This window comes from Syngnathus scovelli, chromosome 6 (genome assembly GCF_024217435.2).
Source record: "Syngnathus scovelli strain Florida chromosome 6, RoL_Ssco_1.2, whole genome shotgun sequence".
NCBI classification, from domain to species: Eukaryota; Metazoa; Chordata; class Actinopteri; order Syngnathiformes; family Syngnathidae; genus Syngnathus; species Syngnathus scovelli.
In genome coordinates, this window is record NC_090852.1 from 18,913,133 (window position 1) to 18,932,565 (window position 19,433).

General features: G+C 43.8%; 1 protein-coding gene across 2 annotated transcripts in view; it reads left to right on the forward strand.

The window, feature by feature from the left end:
• Nucleotides 1-19,433, forward strand: part of roraa (RAR-related orphan receptor A, paralog a) — a 138,461-nt gene that overhangs the window by 88,508 nt on the left and 30,520 nt on the right. The window contains exon 1 of one of the 2 annotated variants that reach the window (XM_049724101.2): nt 13,004-13,178. The exons of the other annotated variant lie outside the window; for it this stretch is intronic. Within the exon in view, the coding sequence (XP_049580058.1) occupies nt 13,007-13,178 (172 nt within the window). The 5' untranslated portion in view covers nt 13,004-13,006. Of the gene's footprint in view, nt 1-13,003; nt 13,179-19,433 lie in introns of those variants that run through there. 2 annotated transcript variants of the gene reach the window in all.

A 19,433-nucleotide genomic window follows, 5' to 3' on the forward strand; every position in this document is an offset into this window, starting at 1 on the left:
GTTGTATAAACAAATCATTCCAGAAGAAAATACTCGCAAATTACAAAGCACAATAATATAAATTGGAATTAATGGAGAGCGGCGATCAAAGCTGAGAATTTTTTTTTCTACATAGTGTCAATCAAATGCGATTTTCCCTATCAAACCAAAGCTGTCATTTCAATTTCCGACTGCTCGTGAAGAATTGATGAACAGTCACATCTGTAGAAATCAATGTTTTCCAAGAGATTTGCTAGCTTTTTTTTTCTTTTTTTTTGACATTGGTGAAGTGAGTCATTTTTAAACGCTTCTGTGTACGTTCACCTCGCCGAGCGAGAATGACAGAAGGTGCGCGTGACGGCTATCTATTTTGCTCTGATCACTCTGACGAAACCGCCGGCGAGGGGGAAGGAAGCCAGAGGGCTTTTCCATAAGAGCGGTCCGAGTGTTTTAGATTGTGAGAGATTGTGAGCGACTGTAAAACTCCACGGCTCCTTCTTACATCAGACAGAAGGGCAAAGAATTTGATCTTCTACACTTTGAGCTTACCCAAACAGCTCAGTGGGAAAAAAAAAACCTGTTTGCTTGTCTTGAGGCACTGTGGTGTTCTTAAAAAAAAATTGATGGGTGAAGGTGAAACAGAAATGCCACGACCCGCCATCCACCACCTCGCTATCTTAATTAGCGTAGCGCTAGGCACCTCTACACCGGAAGAAGCCTCAAATCAAAGTGCATGATTTAGGAGTCTTGGGTTCAAAGCCCTGGGCAGAAACTGGACTATTCTGTCTCATTTCGCTGGGAAATATTCAAATCTTGTCCATGGGAGGAAATCAAAGTCAAGTAGTTGATTGGTGTGCCTCGTGGTTAGGAAGCAGATCGTCAGAAGTGTGTCCACAAGACGGAGATGAAGGGCCAGTGAGTGGTCAATGGGATGTCAAGGTGTTTTCATGACTTTTGGAATAAACAATGATCAGACTGGAATAAGAATAATGAGCACACTCCTTATATGGGCGTCCTCCTTCCTGGCTGTGTGATGTCAACACTGCACGTGCAATGTATGCACGTATGTGTTTACAAAGTCTTCCAGGTCCAAGGTGGAGCACTGGGATGGGTCTTTGCTTACTCCCCCACTCGGCTCATCTGAGTGATCAAACTGCTGGAAGCTTCCCTCCATGCCAGTTTCCTCATCAATATAAATTACAGGGGCAGCTGTTCGCTGGCAGCCTCCTCGAGCTCTCTCTCCTCCATATCGCTTTTCCACCCGCCCGAGTGGACTCATCATTGAGCTATCATGAGATGGAGTATTCCAAATGAAAACGGAGACTCGTGTGACTGTGGTGGGGCTTTAGCTAGATTTTTCATCAGACACGCTTTTCTATATTTTTCGGAAATCCTTATGAGTTAATTGCAGTTGTGTTTATTGACCAATATTAGTAACATCAATCAGCGCTCAATATTAAGTTCTATTGGTTAAAAACTTGTTGATTTGGCTATCTTGCTAATTAGCTAGCCAGTTTTCTATTGAAAAGATTTGATTCTGTTTATTCAATTCAGTTGTTATAAGGTCGTTTTCAAGATGGGGGAAAAAAATTGAAATCGTTTCTCTAGGTTCCATTTCTTTACATGACAAAACTTGGTATTTGCATAGGGGTGTGTAGACTTTTTAGATCGACTGTACGCGCTTTCACCTCTCCGCAGGCAGGACCATGCCGCTATGAAATGACCTGTTGAGAGAAATGTTGTGCTATAGCAGTTCAGATGCTAGGATTGGACGTCTCACTCCTAATCTCACATCAGATGCGTGAACTATAGCCACAAGGTGGCTCGCGCACATCCAGAGCTCACGTAGCCAGGATGCTCTTCTCGAACCAAACAGATTTGCCGATTACAAAGTGAATGCAAAATTCTGCTTGAATTGCTGTTTCGCTTTTACGTCTTTCATCGTATTCGATTTAAACTGAGCTGCTCCAATCCCGTCAGTGAAATAAATAACACTAACGATATTACAATCCAGTAGAGCAACATTTATAAACATCGCAACTCATCTCCGCTGAAAAAGGCATGAAATTTATAGTTTGTTTTAATTAACGGTTGGTCGGATATGACTCGGGTGTACCTAATCCAATGTCCTTTGAGTGTACAGTATACGGCACTCGTCTCACCTTAAACTACTCAGACACGTCAATATCATCATTACGCTCTTTCAGATGTGAAGTGGTGTGTCTCCGTCCACCGCCACTTGTGTATTTATCTCCATTGTGCTGACACTGATTGAGAAGCATGGCTTTGAAGCCCCGTCTTCATTTATTTCTATCGAGTTTCTTTTGCCAGAAACGAGCTCCTTCATAGAAATAGTCCCGCCAATCTGTTGTGCTCGACGGTCATGTTGCACCGCCCGACTTCTCACTTTTGTGGCTGTCACTATCGAATATTTTTAGAATCGATTATTGCTTCGATGAATTGAAAAAGCAGATTTTATTTTGCATGAAGCTGTTCCCCCCCCACACACATACATTTATTGTTGGGGGTTTAAATTTGGAGGTTCCATTTTCGAGTATAATCTTCTCAATTCATGATTTTATCCTAATTGACCTGAAATGACGCTGCACATGCTGCTCGCATTTTGCTCATCTGCGCGGGTTCTGTTTTTTGTTTGACTTGATCAAACATGAAATTTGTCCTCCTTAATAGCGCTGTACATTGCCAATTTAGGAGAATAATACGTCCCAGTTGCTGTCTAATTTTGCTTGGCAACGGGCGCACTCCTGTGGAACGGCCCAGGGCGCTGTAAGCCGTCTGTGCGTCGTTTTCACTGTTCCACGCCGGCGTGTTGTTTGAAGGTATTTCATCACATTGTTGCCTTGATTCAGCTCTGTGGGGATTTGCTAGTTGCACTCAAGTGGGAAGTGCATCCAGTGCGTTGTTAAGCTCGGGCTGGTAATGATGATCAGCCGCCGTCGGGTCCCCAGAGCTGAGAACTGAGATAGTCTGGAGAAAGTCGGTGGAGATGGAGAGACGCACCGGCGCAGAGGAAGCGTGTACAACAGCGAAGCAAAAACCAAAACAAAACCAAAAAAAAAAATACTGTAGACAGCAGACATTCAAACAAGCCCCCTTGTCAAATTGCCTTTATTATGTTCAAATGTGACTTCATTCATTTTAATGTTGTTTTTATTTTTCCTTGACTTGACAATGCAGGACATCACAAAGCGCTGATGCTCTTTCTGGGGAAAGTTATTTGGCTCCCAGCGTGGTACTTTTTTTTTTTCCCCTCTCAGAGAAGTAAATGGACAGTCTTTTTTTTTTTTTCCCCCCCTCTCCTCCCCCACCAAAGGTTATGTTTGATCACCCCCTTTTTGTTTGCTCCACAAAAGGACTATTTTCTTTTTGGATGTTTTGGTTTAATCTATTTTTTTTTTCCAGAAATAGGTCAGTGTAATCACAAGAGTGAGGGATGGACAGCGACTGTTAAAGGGAAATCAATAGAGCTATCTATTTGTCGTAAACCAGGCCAGCGTGATTTTTCTCCATTTTTCCTCCCGACCATCCTTTCTCCACTTCAGCACAATATGGCAGGCCCTCATTTTTCAGTAAATGCATTATATCTGCCATTTTGTGAAATTGCAAATGGCCTTTGTACATGTACTTTCTTTCCATAAGTTCCTCCTAGCTCCTTTTGATCACCTCCTGGGGGCCCGGAATGTTTTCCGAAGGAGGAGAGCGGCGAGGGAAGCGGAAGGGGTGCATGACAGCTTTTTGCGGAGACGGGGGTTTGCTCAGCCTTTGTTGCCGCTTAATCTGGTTCTCCTCTCAGTCTTTCAGAGAAGCCTGGAGAGGCCTCGTCAGCCTTTTTCCCTCACCCCCGTCCCCTATTGTGCGTCCCCTCCGAAGCTGAAAGGGTCCGCTGCAAAGTGTTGTCAAACTGGAAAACAAGAGTAACTGACGTTTGACAAGGACACAATGCCTGGATGGGCCTGCCAAAAAAAATAAAATAAACGGGCTCCATCTGCCGCCGGCCGTTTCATTTCTCTTCTCCCGCCACCTCAGGTGAGGTCGGCGGCGAGAAGCGGTCGGCGCGGCCAGGAGGACGCGGCCCGCCCGCTCACGAGCGCAGGTTATCCATCACGCATCAGGTCGTCCGTGCGCACAAAGTCGTAGCGCCGTCGTGTCGGCGCCGAGGTTTGATACATGGAGGGCGACGGAGGCAGAGGTCGCAGAGTTATGATCCTGACCAATGCTGATAGGGAACATCGGGGGCGGGGCTTGGCGGAAATGTCCTTGCGCCGTGGTCGTCGGGTTCCTCCATCTCAGCTGCGCACGCCGCTCTCATCATCACAGCTATTCGCCGCGACCGTATCACATGGCTTCAGGCCGAGGCGCACGTCCGCACCAATTACACACTCGTGAAATGGAGAACAAAATCAATTTTCAGCAATATTCCTTGGTGGCTTTTTGCAGACGCTGATGCAATACCGGGCACAAATTAAGCCAAGTGAAATTCATATGCATAATTTAACAATGACTGAATTATGCAGGATACTCCTAAACAAACCTTGCATATCGTTGTCTCCTTCATAGCCTTATTTTAAACAAGAGCACTCTGAGACTTGTGAGAAATTGGCAACAATTAAAATAGACGGGAATTTGTTTACTAATAAACCTTTTGTGATGAAATCATCATTTTTCAAAAGGTAACAGTCGATGTGGGGAGAAGCAAAAACAAACAAGTGTGCATGAAGATTGCCGACCAAGAATTTTCTTTTTTTTTTTTATTCGGCAAAGTGAAGTGCAAAAAAAAAAAAAGTGACATGCTGAAAGAAGAAAGCTGGAATGCTCACAAAAGCTTTGGGTGATATTCTACATTGACGTTTGTGCTGATCACATTGTCGGCATTTTGTTGAATCTGCTTTATTAGAGCAAAGCTCTTTTTTCCTCTCTCTCTCTCTCTGCCTCTCTCTCTCTTTCTTTCCCCTGCTCGCTATTAATTTGTGTTTCTGTGGGTGTGCAGAGTGAGAACACGGAGACGTGGTGGTTAACCCATTGTGAAGTTAGCCGTCATCATTAAGATTCTCCAGATAACAGGCGTGCGGATTTCGACTGCTCAGCATTATAAGATCCCAGACATCAAAGGCGGCTTTTCATTCGACTCCGTCTGAGGCAGTGTGAGCGGGAAAATAAAGAAACAGTAAAGGAGATATGAAGTCAGGGAAGAAAAAAAAAAAAGCCATATTGGCACAAGAGAGTCGAGTGTACTCATGCATCATATTAGTTCCGATAGCAGTCACGTGACTAACGTCATGTCATTTACAAAAAAAAAAAACACTATGGAGGTGGTCTTAGTCTAGTTAGATTTTTTATTTTTTTTTTCCCAAAGTGACAGAAACAATGTCTTAAATATTTGATACAACATGGCGCTAACATATTTAATGACCCCGCCGTGGTTGAGGAAGCTCGTTAGCTAGCTAGTTCTCCAACTTGTCAGGCAAGGGAATGTAATATTCGCTTTCTTTCCATGACATCAAGTGTCTTTTTTGTGTGGATGCCTAAAGAGAGGCTGTGGCATTTTGGAACTCGCTAGCACCTAATAGCTATTAGCCGTCTAGTAGCAGGCCAGAATGCTAATGGCTCGCTACGTGCGCCGTACGTCAGTTAGATTGTGGGGCATTCTAAGAATAGACTATTAAATTAATTGAACCTTTGTGTGGGCCGTTACAAAAAGTTTCAACATCGTGGTGCTTGCAGCCACGTCAGCGAAGAAAAATTAGCCCTGAGATTTTGTCTTAATCTTTTTTGTGAGTGAATTATCAAACTTATTGGAGTAATCGTTTTATTCAACAGAAAACCCGTTTCATTTCACAAAATTGCAACAAGTGGTTTACGGCAAAAAGTCACAAGTCTTCTAAAGTAACTTTATCTTCTTAAAAATGTCCTCTTTGACGACTTAGTCAGGCTGAAGATGAGATTTGATGCCCTTTTCAGTGTGCCGGAACAATTTTTGTTTGCAACAAGAAAGTTTAATATACTCCCTCTGTGATTATTTATATTGCGGTGGATATTTATTACTCAGATTCTTCAAATCGTGTGAAGTGGTTTTCATTTTGGTCGGTGAACAGACTTTTATATTGCACAGACTTCAGCTCTGACGCATTCTGGTTTTAAAACTAAATGAGTCCACCCTGGATATCATTAGCTGTGAATTCTTCTAACTTTAAGTCATGTATTGCCTGCGCTCACATTTAACCAAGTTCGAAATATTATTGGATTTGATTTTAAATATGTTCATTCTTTCGACATCAATGATGAGATCCCTCCTTATTGTGACGCTATTGTGCATTTCGCATTACATCAGGGGACGATGAAACTAGTGTGTAAGACTATTGAATGTACAAGCGAGGGAAATATGCCGCTCTCCATTATTGTGTTGGATTACAGAATCAAGGTCGACTCACAAGACACAGAGCGGCATTATCCCTTAATCCCGTGTTTTGGTTTCAAATATGTAGCCTTTTCACACCTAATCTTCACAAGTAAAATGACAAACAGCAAAATCGAGGCAGGTATTTAAATGTGTATTAACTGCGCCGTCGAGGTCAACGGCTTACGCCGAGAGTCTCTCCGCGATACGAAATGGCAGATCGTCAGGTGTTTGCCACTAATGTGTGTCTTTATAGACGAGAGGACTTGTGAGTCTGCCTTCCGGCACTTTGAGATGGATAAGTCTGAGAACTTTTAATCCAAACTGTGACTCATTTCATGCTTGTTTTTTAAAAAAAAAAGCAAATCTGCTCAAAACTACCCAATGAACAGTTCAAGAAAACAACCTAGCATTTTTTTTTTCATGTCTGCCGGCATTACAGAGTCCGTCAGGCTCGGTGTTAGCGGAGCAAGAGGAAACTTAAAGGTGCTGTGAAAGACTAAAAGTGGGCCAGCTGTGGCTGCCTCCTGTTGACCTACCTTGTTCAGAAGGTCCAGGTACAGACTGATGACAGGACTCCTCCTCAGCGGACCACATTACTAATGTGTGAGGGTGCGAGAGGAGCTCACCTTGTGATGAATCACTCCCCTGCACCTATGGCATCCTCATAAGTCTGAAGTAAAAGAGCTGAGCGAGAGAGCACAGTAAAAAAAAATATAAAAATACCTTCATAGGATGGAGAAAGTCCAACTCGACCTGTGCGAAAAGATAAGGGAGGAGGCTAAGTGATGCATGTCGCGCATCGCCCCGAGATCTCCCTCAATCTTCAAGGAAACGTGCAACTCCCCGTGGTGGGTCAGTTGTTTTTATAAAGCACTGAAAAGTTGCTCGCTTTGTAATAAATGAGGGTAATCTGCATGGTGTTGACTAGATCGTCTCACCGGACCACTAAATTAAGTCACAGCCAACATTAAGTGTCTTCTTTAAAGCTACAAGTCGTTCTTCCAAGTAGTCAAGCAGTTGCAGGGCAAATGAGTGTCTCATTATTCACAAAGACACAATAAAGGTTGTTTACTCCACCGTGGAGGTTTTGTTACTTGGAAGAGGGGTGAAGCATTTTTCGGACACGTTAGATTTGTTGCCGCAAGCTAACGACGTTAACTTTGCGTGCTAGCTAACTTTTCAAGACTGATTAGCTTACATTGGCAAGCTAACGACGTTCACTTATGCTAGCCAACTTTTCAAGACTGATTAGCTAGCTAACATTGTTACATTTTGGAATCCCAAGTCAGCAAATGAATGCCAAAGTTAGCAAATGTTTATTTTACTGTCATGTGACACATTTAATCTACCGTTTATTATTTATTAACTCTATTAAAATTGTATTATTCAAACTTTATAAAACATTGATACTGTCTTTTAATTTAGCTTTTTCTCTCAACATGTGCTTTTAAGTAACAAATAATCCAAATTCATAAATTCTGCTAACTATACTGTATATATAATTGGAAGGTATCTGGCAGTAGACAATTCGTAGTCAACGAAGCGCTTCTTACTTAGTTTGTTAGCTGCATACTTGGCTGTTCTGTTTTCTTGTTGTTTTTTTTCCCGCCTCAAGGCAGAAGGTTAACTATTTTAGTTTACACGCCCACCCGCCCCCTTTAGATCCGGCATCAGGCAATATCGGCGGTGTTGGGGAGTGTGTCGGTCGGAGGCTGGGTAATACATCACACACTCCGGGGGGTCTCCCTGCTATGCTCCTCAATAATGAAGTTCATTCGTTAACTTCTCCCTCAAAGGCCAAGTTCTCCCGCTGCCCTTTTCAGCTGCCTTTGCATCTAGAGTCACCCGACCAGCGGAGAGAAAAAAAAAAAACATCTTGCTTTTCCCCTTGACAGGCCCAGCGGTTGCTGTTGCGGGGCATGAAGAATAAGCAGGTCCATTACCAATCCCTCATGCCTGGTTATGGGCATAATTATCACGGGGAGAATGACCCGCTCTGTTTGGTTTGCCGAGGAGGAGCCGCACCTTCCTAATCACCTCCTCCTTCCCTCCTGTCGTCTTCGTGCCACGGTGATGGAGCTGTTTTTTTTTCGGGATGGGTGGTGTGTCTCTTGCCAGTTCATTAGAATTCACAGGGTTCCACCTCCCCGCATAGCCCGGGCTAAGCCTCTCACACAGGCAGCCGTGCCTGCGATAATCTCCCCACCTTCTTCTCCCATCCTTTTCCCCTCCGTCCCCAAGGGCGGCCTCGCACAAAAGAGCCCGGCAGCGATTCATTGTTAAATCTCATTCCTATTGATCTATTGAAATATTGCGCCATGCCACTTCAGCGGTGCCACTGATCTCTTTTCAACAAGCAAGTAAACGGATTCTTTCCACCGAGTGGCAACCTTTGTCGGATAACTCGACGTGCGTATTGTTCAAGGCGGCCTTAATCAATGCGAGGGAGAGCCATTGCGATGGATGCTAAAGCCGCCGTGCGCTGCTAAAGAGCCCCGAAGACAGAAAGACACGGCCGTAAGCTCGGGAACGACGCTAACAACTGTGCAGCCGCTAAAACAAAACTGTGGGCGTAAATAATAAATGACTCGCCGCGATTGCCCGTAGGGGTCATTTAATGTAAAGCAAGCGTGTAAATCTCCTTAAACCTGGACCGGCCAAGCTGCCATGGTGATTTGAACGCTCGAGCCTTGGATTCAATTGACTCGGAAGTACCTGGGGCTCTTATGTTGGTGTTTACGCAGAAAAATACATTTGCAACTATAAATATCCGTAAACAAAATAGAAAGGCCTCGCCCTTGTCACGCATTCGCCGTCTTGTTGATTTGAATTATATGACAGTCGACAGTTTTACACTTCACCTATGCACGAGTAATATCCTTCCTCGTCGCACCCTTTTGACCCTTCTGTTCTATAAATATTGCCAAATGCAAAACGAGTAGAAGCTACGTTGCCCTGTGGCGACTGCGTGTGAACAATGAAGGCGGCGTGTGGTCATGGTGTCATCACACCCGTGATGCTTGCCACGTTACTTGTCTTTAATTCAACCTGCCTTGTCTTTAGCTCGCTCAAATCTCCCTATCTTCTGACATGACCAATAATTAACCCGACCTCAGGTTCAAGTTAGCCGATCCGGCATCAAAATCAACAGCTAGCTAGCAATCGATTTAGGAAAATAAACAAGCCCATTTTTTATGTGCTCCTGTGGACTTATTCCAACATCCTCGTCTCTTTTCGCTGTGTATATTTTTCAGCGTGTTGTTTTTGTGATTTATTGAAGTCGTCCCATAAGCCCGCAGGAAATTGTTTGAAATGGCCCTAAATTGCTTTAGGATTGTGCAGTGTGGACCGGCGCTATTACGGCTCTAATATTATACTCGACCGACACTCCCCGGCATCTCGATTAAATTGATCTGTATTGTTTTCATGGAGTGCTTGTTGCAGCTTGTTAATTCTACCGCCGCTTTGGGCGCACTGGTGAATTTGGAAACACCTCGGTGGCTCAGTTCGAGGAAGTATAAGCTGTATTTATTTATTTTATTTATTTATTTGTAATTATATTTAATTGTATTTAATTTAATTGTATTTATTTATTTATTGTCTCCTGGGATGCAAACAGCAAGCCCATGGCCGTTGAGGCAGAGAGGTCAAAGGTTGGAGAGTGCAACCACATGCTAAGAAAATAGTTAGCGCGGCGAGTGAGAGTGTGTGTTTGTCTGTCTGTGTGTGTGTGTTTGTGTAATGGCTACTGACAGACTGCTAATGAGGCTATTATCAGTTCTGGTCCGCTTGTCCTCTGTGTGTGTGTGAGGGGGGGGGGGCAAGGCCGATGCTGCAGCTCCTCATCCACAAAGCTTGTTTACAAGAAGTACATTTGCGTGAATGAATTCAAGAGGCGGGAGACTCATGACTCGATAGATGGAAATGCAAACACTTTGTATGCGACTCCTAATATGTGCTTCATGCTCAAGAGGGTAAAGCAGTGATTGAATCGAGGAGGGTCTTTGCATTCTATCTTTTATATGGGCAGCTCAATACCTTTGCTGGTAGCTCATCACAACTTAAATGATGATTTATTAAATGTTTGAGCTTTTTCTAAATATGGCAAAAGGTTCAGTTTAGGTGTAGTTAGATAAAACAGTTGGGAGGACTTATAGTTGAAGGGCCTTTGGTTTTCTATAAACAATTTTGGCCCTAATTAATAATCGATATCTAATTGTTTCATTTTAAACACTCCCAATATTGAAACAACAATAAATGGAGTTGAAGTCTGGTGAGGCACGCTGACAACTTGATGTGACTTTAGAGGGCAAGTCTTCATAAAAATGTCAGTTTAATGGTACGACCTTAGAGGAGTCTGTCTCTTATGAAAATAACGTGATCACTGTAATATAATGACAATATGCACCGTACGTCAAAATTTTCTTTGCTTTCCAAACCTCTTTGCAGCTTATTATTAGGTGCGCAGGCACTCGTGTTGCCGGGCAGACTTTGTTTCATCATGTACTTATTTCTCTCGAGAATAGTTAGTCTGTGGTCATAAAAGATCCCCACTCCCGCTCATGCCAAACATCAGAACACTCTCACAAGTAATATTTGAAAGTTGTTTATCATGTCAACCCTTTTTTTTTTTTTTGTAAATGCGCGTGGTCACAAACAGGAAGCGGGCTCCTGCATCGTGAATGTCGCTCGACATAAGCCGTGACATTAAGTACAATCATAAACGATCAAATGAAAAATTATTTTTTTTCCCTCCTCGATGTTAATAACGCTCGCCTTTGCTTTGAATGCAATCAGATCATGTGCGAGATTGCAGTCATGTGTTAACAACACCACATTACTGCCAGCAGTGCATCAGGTCCTTGAGAGGTTAATCAATGCTCTAATGAACATGTATCAGCAGCTTATTGGCATTCTGTCACAAGCCATGTTTAGCACTCTGGGTGGAATATGGTCAACAGAAAATATTTGCTGGAAAAAAAAAAAATCAAGCAATAAAATTCACTTGTAGTACTTAAAAACGGAGAAGTCATTCTGCGTGTGAACTCGTGCTAGTTTCCTGGAAGATTTGAGAAGCAACCACATATTTTGTTCTTTTGACTCACCGGGCGAAAATGAACACGACTTCGACATCCGCGACGTTGCTTTTCGATTCTCGTCGAGCGGCTGATTACTTTCTATTCCCGGCCGCGCTTCAATTGATGCTATCGGTTTCAGCATGATATTTTGTTCATTAGATGCGGCGCAATACGAGAGCATTGTTGACACGACGTGAGTTAATATGTTTAGTGGCCCTAATGGATCACCGGGGTCCTAATGAAACATTGTCACGGAAAGATTTATGTCGCAACCGCTGTCGAGTCCTCATTTCCATATTGTATACGGTTAGGCATACTTTTATTCAATTATTAGGACACCGTAGAAGGCGTCAAATGAATAATAAATCTATTTCGCATTCATGATGGGACTAAATAAATATTCAAATCGTCTGTAACAATTGCATAGTTAATGTGCAATTCGGTCCCGGTGGAAGCATCATCATTCTCTTGCAAATACGCAGCGATGCAGTCATGTTGTTAACGTCAGACGCGGCTAAAGAGAATGTCAAATGAGCCTTCGCAATCTCCAAATTTCAAATATTCATGGTGTAAACAAATATATATATATTTTTATCCCTCATCTTTTTTTCTTTTTTCTCCCCCCCAATTTTCACATTTGAAATGTTGTAGCTTCTGAAAGCCAATCCTCACGCTGTTTGTCTTGAGATGATACGAGAAGCGGCTTGTTCGGGGAAATGCCAAATGCAACGTGGTTATTGGCCAAGGCTGGATTGCTCTAAAACCAGAATATTGTATCAGAGGGAGGCAGCTGGCTACGAGTCAGAACAGATTATCATATGAGGATGAGCGAAGAGGAGAGGAGGGGAGGGGGGAGGTTGGCAGCGGGGGGTCGGATCGAGAGAGAGCACCAGAGACGGACGGGTATTGGTAGGAAGAGCGAGGCGAAGAAATCCTAGTGAGAAACTCATCGCCCGGTCGCTGTGGGCCGCTTCACCCCAACCCTCTTCTTCACCTGTCAAAATGAGTGTGTGAGATCTGTCAATGTGCACGTGTGTGTCGGATGGGACCGCGTGCGAGTCCTCGGAGAGGTCATAGGAAGCCGCTGTGGCTCCACTCATCTTCCCAACACCGCTGGCAGACATCTGGCCCCCACACTGATCACTCATGGAGAGGAATTACACATCCCGTCTTATCCATCTTCTCCTATTTTTTGCTTCTGATGTCTCTCTTCCCCTCGTCTCTCATCCTTGTCTGGCAATTTGTCCCCCTTTTTTTCACTTTATACTTGACATTGCACCGCGGAGAACAAAAGTGTGAACCGGTGTCTGCTAGTTTTAACTGCAAAAGATAAGCGCGTACTTGGATGGGGGGGGGGGCTGTGTCGAGCTGAGGCGGCGGGCACGCTCGACTGCAATCAGCGGGAAGGCAGCCAAGCTGAGCTCTCAGCGCCCCTACTGGCTGCACGCTGTGCCAATCAAAGGCGGGGAGGGGAGCTGAAGAGAGGGGAGGAGGCGGAGTAGAGGGGGGGAGGAGTCAGAGCGCAGCGCTGATGTCACAGTCACGTGGATTGTGGTGTGGTCATGCTCCAAGGCTGAGAGGCAGAGAGCTGTGCTGGCCAGCTGCTGCTGAAATAGCAGTGGAAGGGGCTTTGCGCGCGCTGAGACTTGTTCTCCTATGGACCCGACGCTTAATGATGTATTTTGTGATTTCAGCTATGAAAGGTAAGCAGGAGCAAAAAGAAGAACAACAATGCATGCTTGTGCCGCCAGCCTGAGTAACAAGTCGGCAAGTACAGCCTCGCTATTCATAGGCTGCCAACTCTTTGCATTTCATTTGCAAGGCATGACAGTGACACAAGAGGCAAATATATGCATGCGAGTAAACGGCGCTTTTAAAAATGGGATTATTTATTTTTCAATCTAGAAACTGCATTTGATTGCAAGTCACTGTTTTGTCATGAAGTTACCGTTTGGGGACTTTTTGATGATTTTTATTGGTGATAGTAAAAGGAACAAGGAAGTGTCCCTGTCGCTATTTCTTTCTTTCTTTCTGCACACTTCAACGAGTTGAGTTGGGATGTGCGTGCGTGCGTGCGTGCGTGGCTGTGTTGGACGCGTGCGCGGCCGCCAGACGATGCATGGGTGTGTACGTGCATGTGCAAAAACCATGCGTGGATGAGAGTGCTCCACTGACCTATTTTGGGGGCGGGTGGGGGTAGTCGGGTTTACATGTGTGGCCATGATGAGACCCTGACTGGGTCCTCCCCCGTCCGTCTGTGTGATGATGATGATCTAGGATGCCAAATCCCAACTCTTCCACCCCCCCCCTCCATTATACAGACAAACACACTCGTAAACTCGTTGGCACAGGCAGACAGTGAAAGTGGAGTCATACATCGAGTGCAGCACGCACATCTCGCTTGCATGGGTTCGCACGTGCACGTACTCGGGCGAGCGTGCACCGACGCTACTTATGAGCATGCGCTTCACACATTTGGAATCATTTGTCAGTGCAGACAAATGTTGGGACTCTCGTGCAGACATGCAAATGGCTTGAATAACAAGTCATGAGGGAGCGAGAGCTGTCGTTTTGCATTAAATGCAAAACAAAAATGATACAAACAATAATGGCATGGACTGCTTTTTTTAAATTTTCTTTTTTTTTGTCTTCCACCTGTCAAATTTGCATTTTTGCTTCAGAACAGCACATCATATGAAGTGGGAGCTATAAAAATAAGCTTAAAAACACACAAAAAAAGAATGATTGCATGAGATTAATTCAGAAGTTGAGCTATTGTCTGTTTTTACCAAAATTGAAAGCCGTAGCCACATTTGCTTTTAGATTCAGGACCCTTTTTGTCATTTATAATTCACTTTACAAGTGAGGATACATCTTCATCTTGCATTTGTATCTTTCCAAAGAGTGCAAATCAACTTATTTTACAGCACATCATTTCTTTCTGATTTCGCAAAGAGTAAAAAGTTTGCTGCACGAATGACAGGTGCCCCGTTTGGGTTAACCTGATTATTTGACTATTTCATTCTGTTAATAGTCAACCACAAAAGCAGCAGCAAACAATAAGAGACACTTTTGTGCGGCCCGCGCCCTCCCTCCCGAGTCCTCCCCCCTCCCCTCCCTCCCGGTCTCTCCCCTGCCTCCCTTTCCCCACCACTGTCTCTCAAGTACCTAATTACCTGTAATGGAAACATCCCTCTCATTACCCCATGCAAATGAAGCAGCCTACTCAGCACAATTAAAATGAAAAACACAGTTACATCATTAAAGAAAGTTCTTTGATGTGCTTATTGACAGAAAAGTCTTTTTAAAAAGAAAAGTCAAAGCCTCCTGTGCCGTTATTAGAGCAGTCTGGGTCTTTTTTTAGGGAGGGGGGGGGGGCTGAGCACGTGCAGACTGTGCATGAATATGTGATTTGGTGTGAGTGTTTACTAGACTGTAAAAAATGTTCAGTGTCTGCGGAGAAGGTAAGGTCGAATGTTTCGTGATAGGCGCTTTGAGGTCATGGCGTTAAATATTTGCTGTTGATTTGCTCCCCTTTGTCACTCTTCCATTGCAAAGCTGCAAGCCTTCCGTCACACGTGAAAGCAAAAGTTAACAAGATTGCCTATTATCCACTTCGAGACTCAGGACATAGCGAGCCGAAGGGAAAATGGCCACAGATTAAGGTGAAGGCAAATATAGCGCAAGTTACCTGAAAGGATTTAAAATAAGACGTGATTAACCAAGAGGGGTAATTTTGGGAAGCGTTCTTGCATGCCTCGGTCAGATAGGTCCATTTAAAATGGGAAATTCATTATTCTTTTTTTTAATCCTAATTCTTCTTTCTCTAATGGTTTATATTTCCACTTCCAACTCAAATTGATGATATCAGCTTGACAGAGCGTGCGTGCGTGCGTGCGTGCGTGCCTTCGTCCTTTGTTTCGCCTCTCGGCGAGCGCCGCAAGTGCAACGGCGTCCCCATGGGTTATTAACGTGTGCGAGGTGTGCCAGTTGGTGGCGTGCACAGCGAGGTGCGCGCGCCCGATCTTTCCCTGGCTGTTTAATGAGATATTGACTGCCCATTGTGGGCATGGATTTTTGTTTTGGCTCTGTGATAGAGTAGAAGAAGGATAGCGGTCCTCAAACATTATATAAATAAATAAATAAATATATTTTCATATATTATATTTTCATATATTTTATATATACGTATATATATATATATATATATATATATATATATATATATATATATATATATATATATATATAATTGTGATTTTTTTTCCTTCATATATATATTTTTTGCCTTCATGATTCATAATGGCTGTGTTCATTGTCATATTTTTATATATATCCTTCCTATAGCCTTCTCCTTGGCTCTTCTTAACTGCGTCCTCCTGTCATGTAGCATTTAACTGCTGACACGCTACTTCCTCTGTCAGCACTGCTTGGATCATCATTTAGCACAGCTATGGTATTAAAGCTAATGTTTACTCTTCTCCTTTTTGTGGCTGCTCCTTGAGAATCGGACGCCAAATCATTTTGACTTGCAAGCAGCGCGACCTCGGGGCTGGTCGACTTTAGAAGCTACAATTCAAATCTCGTTAATAGCTTTTAAAGTGATTTTATAAGTCACTTTTGTGTTTACCGCCGTGCATATTATGAGTGTGGGGGGGGGGAAATGTTTTCATTGGCTCTTTGCACCTATTTGTCTTTATAAATCGTTCAGCCTAGAAGTTGTTGTTATAGTCAAGATGCCCCCCCCCCCCTGCTTCTTTTTATTCTGTACTTTGTATCGTGTTTTCCCCCTCTGTGAGGCCTCAAGAGTGCTGTCTGTCCATCGGTGTTTTTTGAAGTTCCATCAAAGAGGAAATGGGGAGAAAAAGCATTATTGATTTTGCGTTTTGTCTGACTCCAAGACAAGAGGATGTTAAAGACGCGTCAGGTGTTGAGTGTGTCGAGGGAGATGGAATCGGAGATGAGGGAGGAACTGCAAAAAGGTGGAAGGTGAGTCCAAGGAACTCCAGACTCGGTAACGCGGCTGTCCCAAGAGTCAGAAACTCGGTCCTCCCGACTGCTATCGTTGGCCGGCCTGTTCTTAAAGTCTTTTATCGTGGAAGACAAACCTCCGATGTTTTGTGAGATGGGTGAGTCCTCAGATAGGAGGCCCGTTTCTCTTTGAAAGCACAAGCCGCTTTCTTGTAATTGTAATCAGATCTCATGCTGTCGGTGGCGAAGAGAAGGCGCATTGTGAATGTCTTTTATTGGCTGGGTCGTGCCGATGCGCCGTTCGTTGGCTGGGTTATCGGGTACGCTTGGAAGTTGGTGCGTGAAACGCTCAGCGTCTATTGATTGGTCAACGGAGAGCTTTATGTTAAAAATAGTGCAATTAAAAATTCCGTTCCAAGGTGAATTCAAAGCAGCTTTTGCTGTTTTAAGCTGCTGTCAACACACTGTACTGTACTCTTAAGGTTTTTTTTTCTTTCTTTTTTTTTATTTAATTTTTCTTCTTTTTTTTGTTCAGTGAATTGTCGAATTATACTATATATTATATATTTTATATCTATAATTTCATATGTATATATTTTATTTTATTTTTGGGGAGGTGGGGGGAGTTGTTTGTGTCATTTTGTTACCTAAGTTAACTTCTGTGTGGAAGCGTGACAGTCCAAGAGGTGTCACGAGTTTGGTTGACTCAGCGACAGTCTGCTCTTAACATGGTCAAGCTCTTGCCCTTGAAGTGCTGGCTGTATTTTTTTTTTTTTTAAAGAAAAGACAGCGCGAGAATGCTGTCGAGTCCAGGGCGAGAGGAAGGGTCAGAGGTCACGACATACAAAGTCACCCTCCCCTCTGCTCCGTGGAGACGGACTGCTGCATCTCGGGACCCTGCCAGGGAGGAAAGGATGAAAAATGAGAGGTGCATGGAATTCTGATGAGCTGAGGGCACGGGCCGAGCTGAAACAAAGGTCGTGGCTACATGCGCTCTGCCACTTTATTACAAAAGGGAGAGAGCTGCGTGAAATGTTTGAGGAGAAATCCCAGAACAAGCCACCAGGGTTGCTTTTTGAATAAAACGATATCTGATCGTGGGTAAACCGATCATTATTCCTCCTGAGCAGCAGGGGGTGCTGTTACAACAGCGACAATCCAAACTTGAATGATTTCAAACAGCTTTACTTAGCAAGCAGGTTTGCGAAGGAAAAAAAAGTTGAAGCTCAAGGTTAACGTCGCAAGGCGCTCGCTGTTGCAAACAAAGACGCGTTTTAAAAGAAACGCTGTCATCATGAATAACAAAGCAAAATAGCCTTGCCGGAACCGTGCGTTCAAGATTGATTTTTATGCTCATGCATACATTTGAAATAGAAGAAATGCTGCTTCAGTGCTAATTAGCGAGATGAAAGGAGAAGCAATGCGACTTTGTTAAAGGCACTTGGCGCTTTCAGGGACGTGGCACTTTAATGGAATCCAACCCTAACTTCTCCAGTGCGCCAAAATGATACTTCGAAATGGATTTTCTTGGAATTAAAGTTCGGGAGAACAACATGTGAGCAAAGTTGACAACAAGCCTCATTCACCCAGGCTCTGACGTGAATGAGGCCTTCTCAGAACTAGAATGAACCTCGGACATAGTTTAATTTGATAAATGTCAAAGATTATTCTGGTCTGGCCTAAACCACACGCAGCTGCTATTAAATCATACCTGCTTGCTTATTTTCCTATTCCCAAACTTCAATAATCCATTCCAAGACCATTTTCCCAGCAGGAGGGCGGGGGCAAAAGGGGTTAACTTGTCTATGGAGAGCTCCTTGACCTATCTGAGATGAGCTCCCTCCCTCGCCGCATTATGGAATATCTGATTGCTGATTATGAGTTTATTCCCCATCGCGCACGTCGGGATCCCATCCCATCCCACCCCGCCTGAACTGATTAAGGAGCTGAAGATGGTGCTCCAACTCTCAGCGATTGCTCAAAGGCTGCTAATCGGGAGTGCAGCTGGCAATCACCCACTAGTGTCTCCTTTGGGGGGGGGCGGGGCTTGTGTTGTTGTTTTCAAGTTTTTTTTTATTGTCGTCTTTGCTCCCCTGGGCTTTCTTCTTTCCGGAATAATTCTCGTTTCTTAGTGCTGACCGAGCGAGCGCAGGTCCTCGCCACTCAGCTCGGCCCGGTTCTCCACAACGAGCGTGTCAGCAAAGAGAGTCTCGGGATGCGCGTATGATCGCTCTCTAAGAGGAGCCTAAATTGGGCAAAGAGGAGCTTGATGTTTAAAAAAAAAAAAAAAGCTTAGCTCATTTTCAAAGCTCCCCGAGTCGAACACACGGGGACAAAAGAGCTTCAGTTAAATTGGAGGAAATAGCTCCAGAGTTGCTGGAAAAAAAAAAGTATCCTTATGTAAACTTTTAAGGGCTTATGTGCTGTTAAATGGATTTGTGTCAACGGGAAACCAGCAAAAGACGGGCACGCCTGCTTTATTTGCTCGCAGGGATCTGTCGCTCGGCTACAAATCAGCAGCTGTCATCTCCGAGTTTTGTTTTGTCAATAGTCGGAGGGGAGGGGGGGGGGGGGGGCAGACGTATCGCTGATGGCTGTTTTAATGCATTTAATGTGCGTCTTGGGGCAGCAAAGGAAAGTGTGCCCAAACACAGCATTCTCAATGACTATCAATCCCGCACAGGCCTCGGACTAATGGCGTCCCACTGTCATCACGCACAAATGTAAAGGACTCGATGTTTGCACATCGAGACTTCAACAGTGCGCTTTCTGTTTGTTACACAAACTTGATGGCGGTTTATTTGAGGACGCCATGTCTCGCCTGGTTTTATGATCAATTAAGTTAGATAAGACTTGGCGCCTCTGAAAGCACGTTTGTTGAATAGCTTCAGGGACATTAATATATTTTAAATGTTAATATATTTTAAAAAATATATAAATATATCTATGATATGTTAAAAATAATATATAATAAATTTTTTTATTGT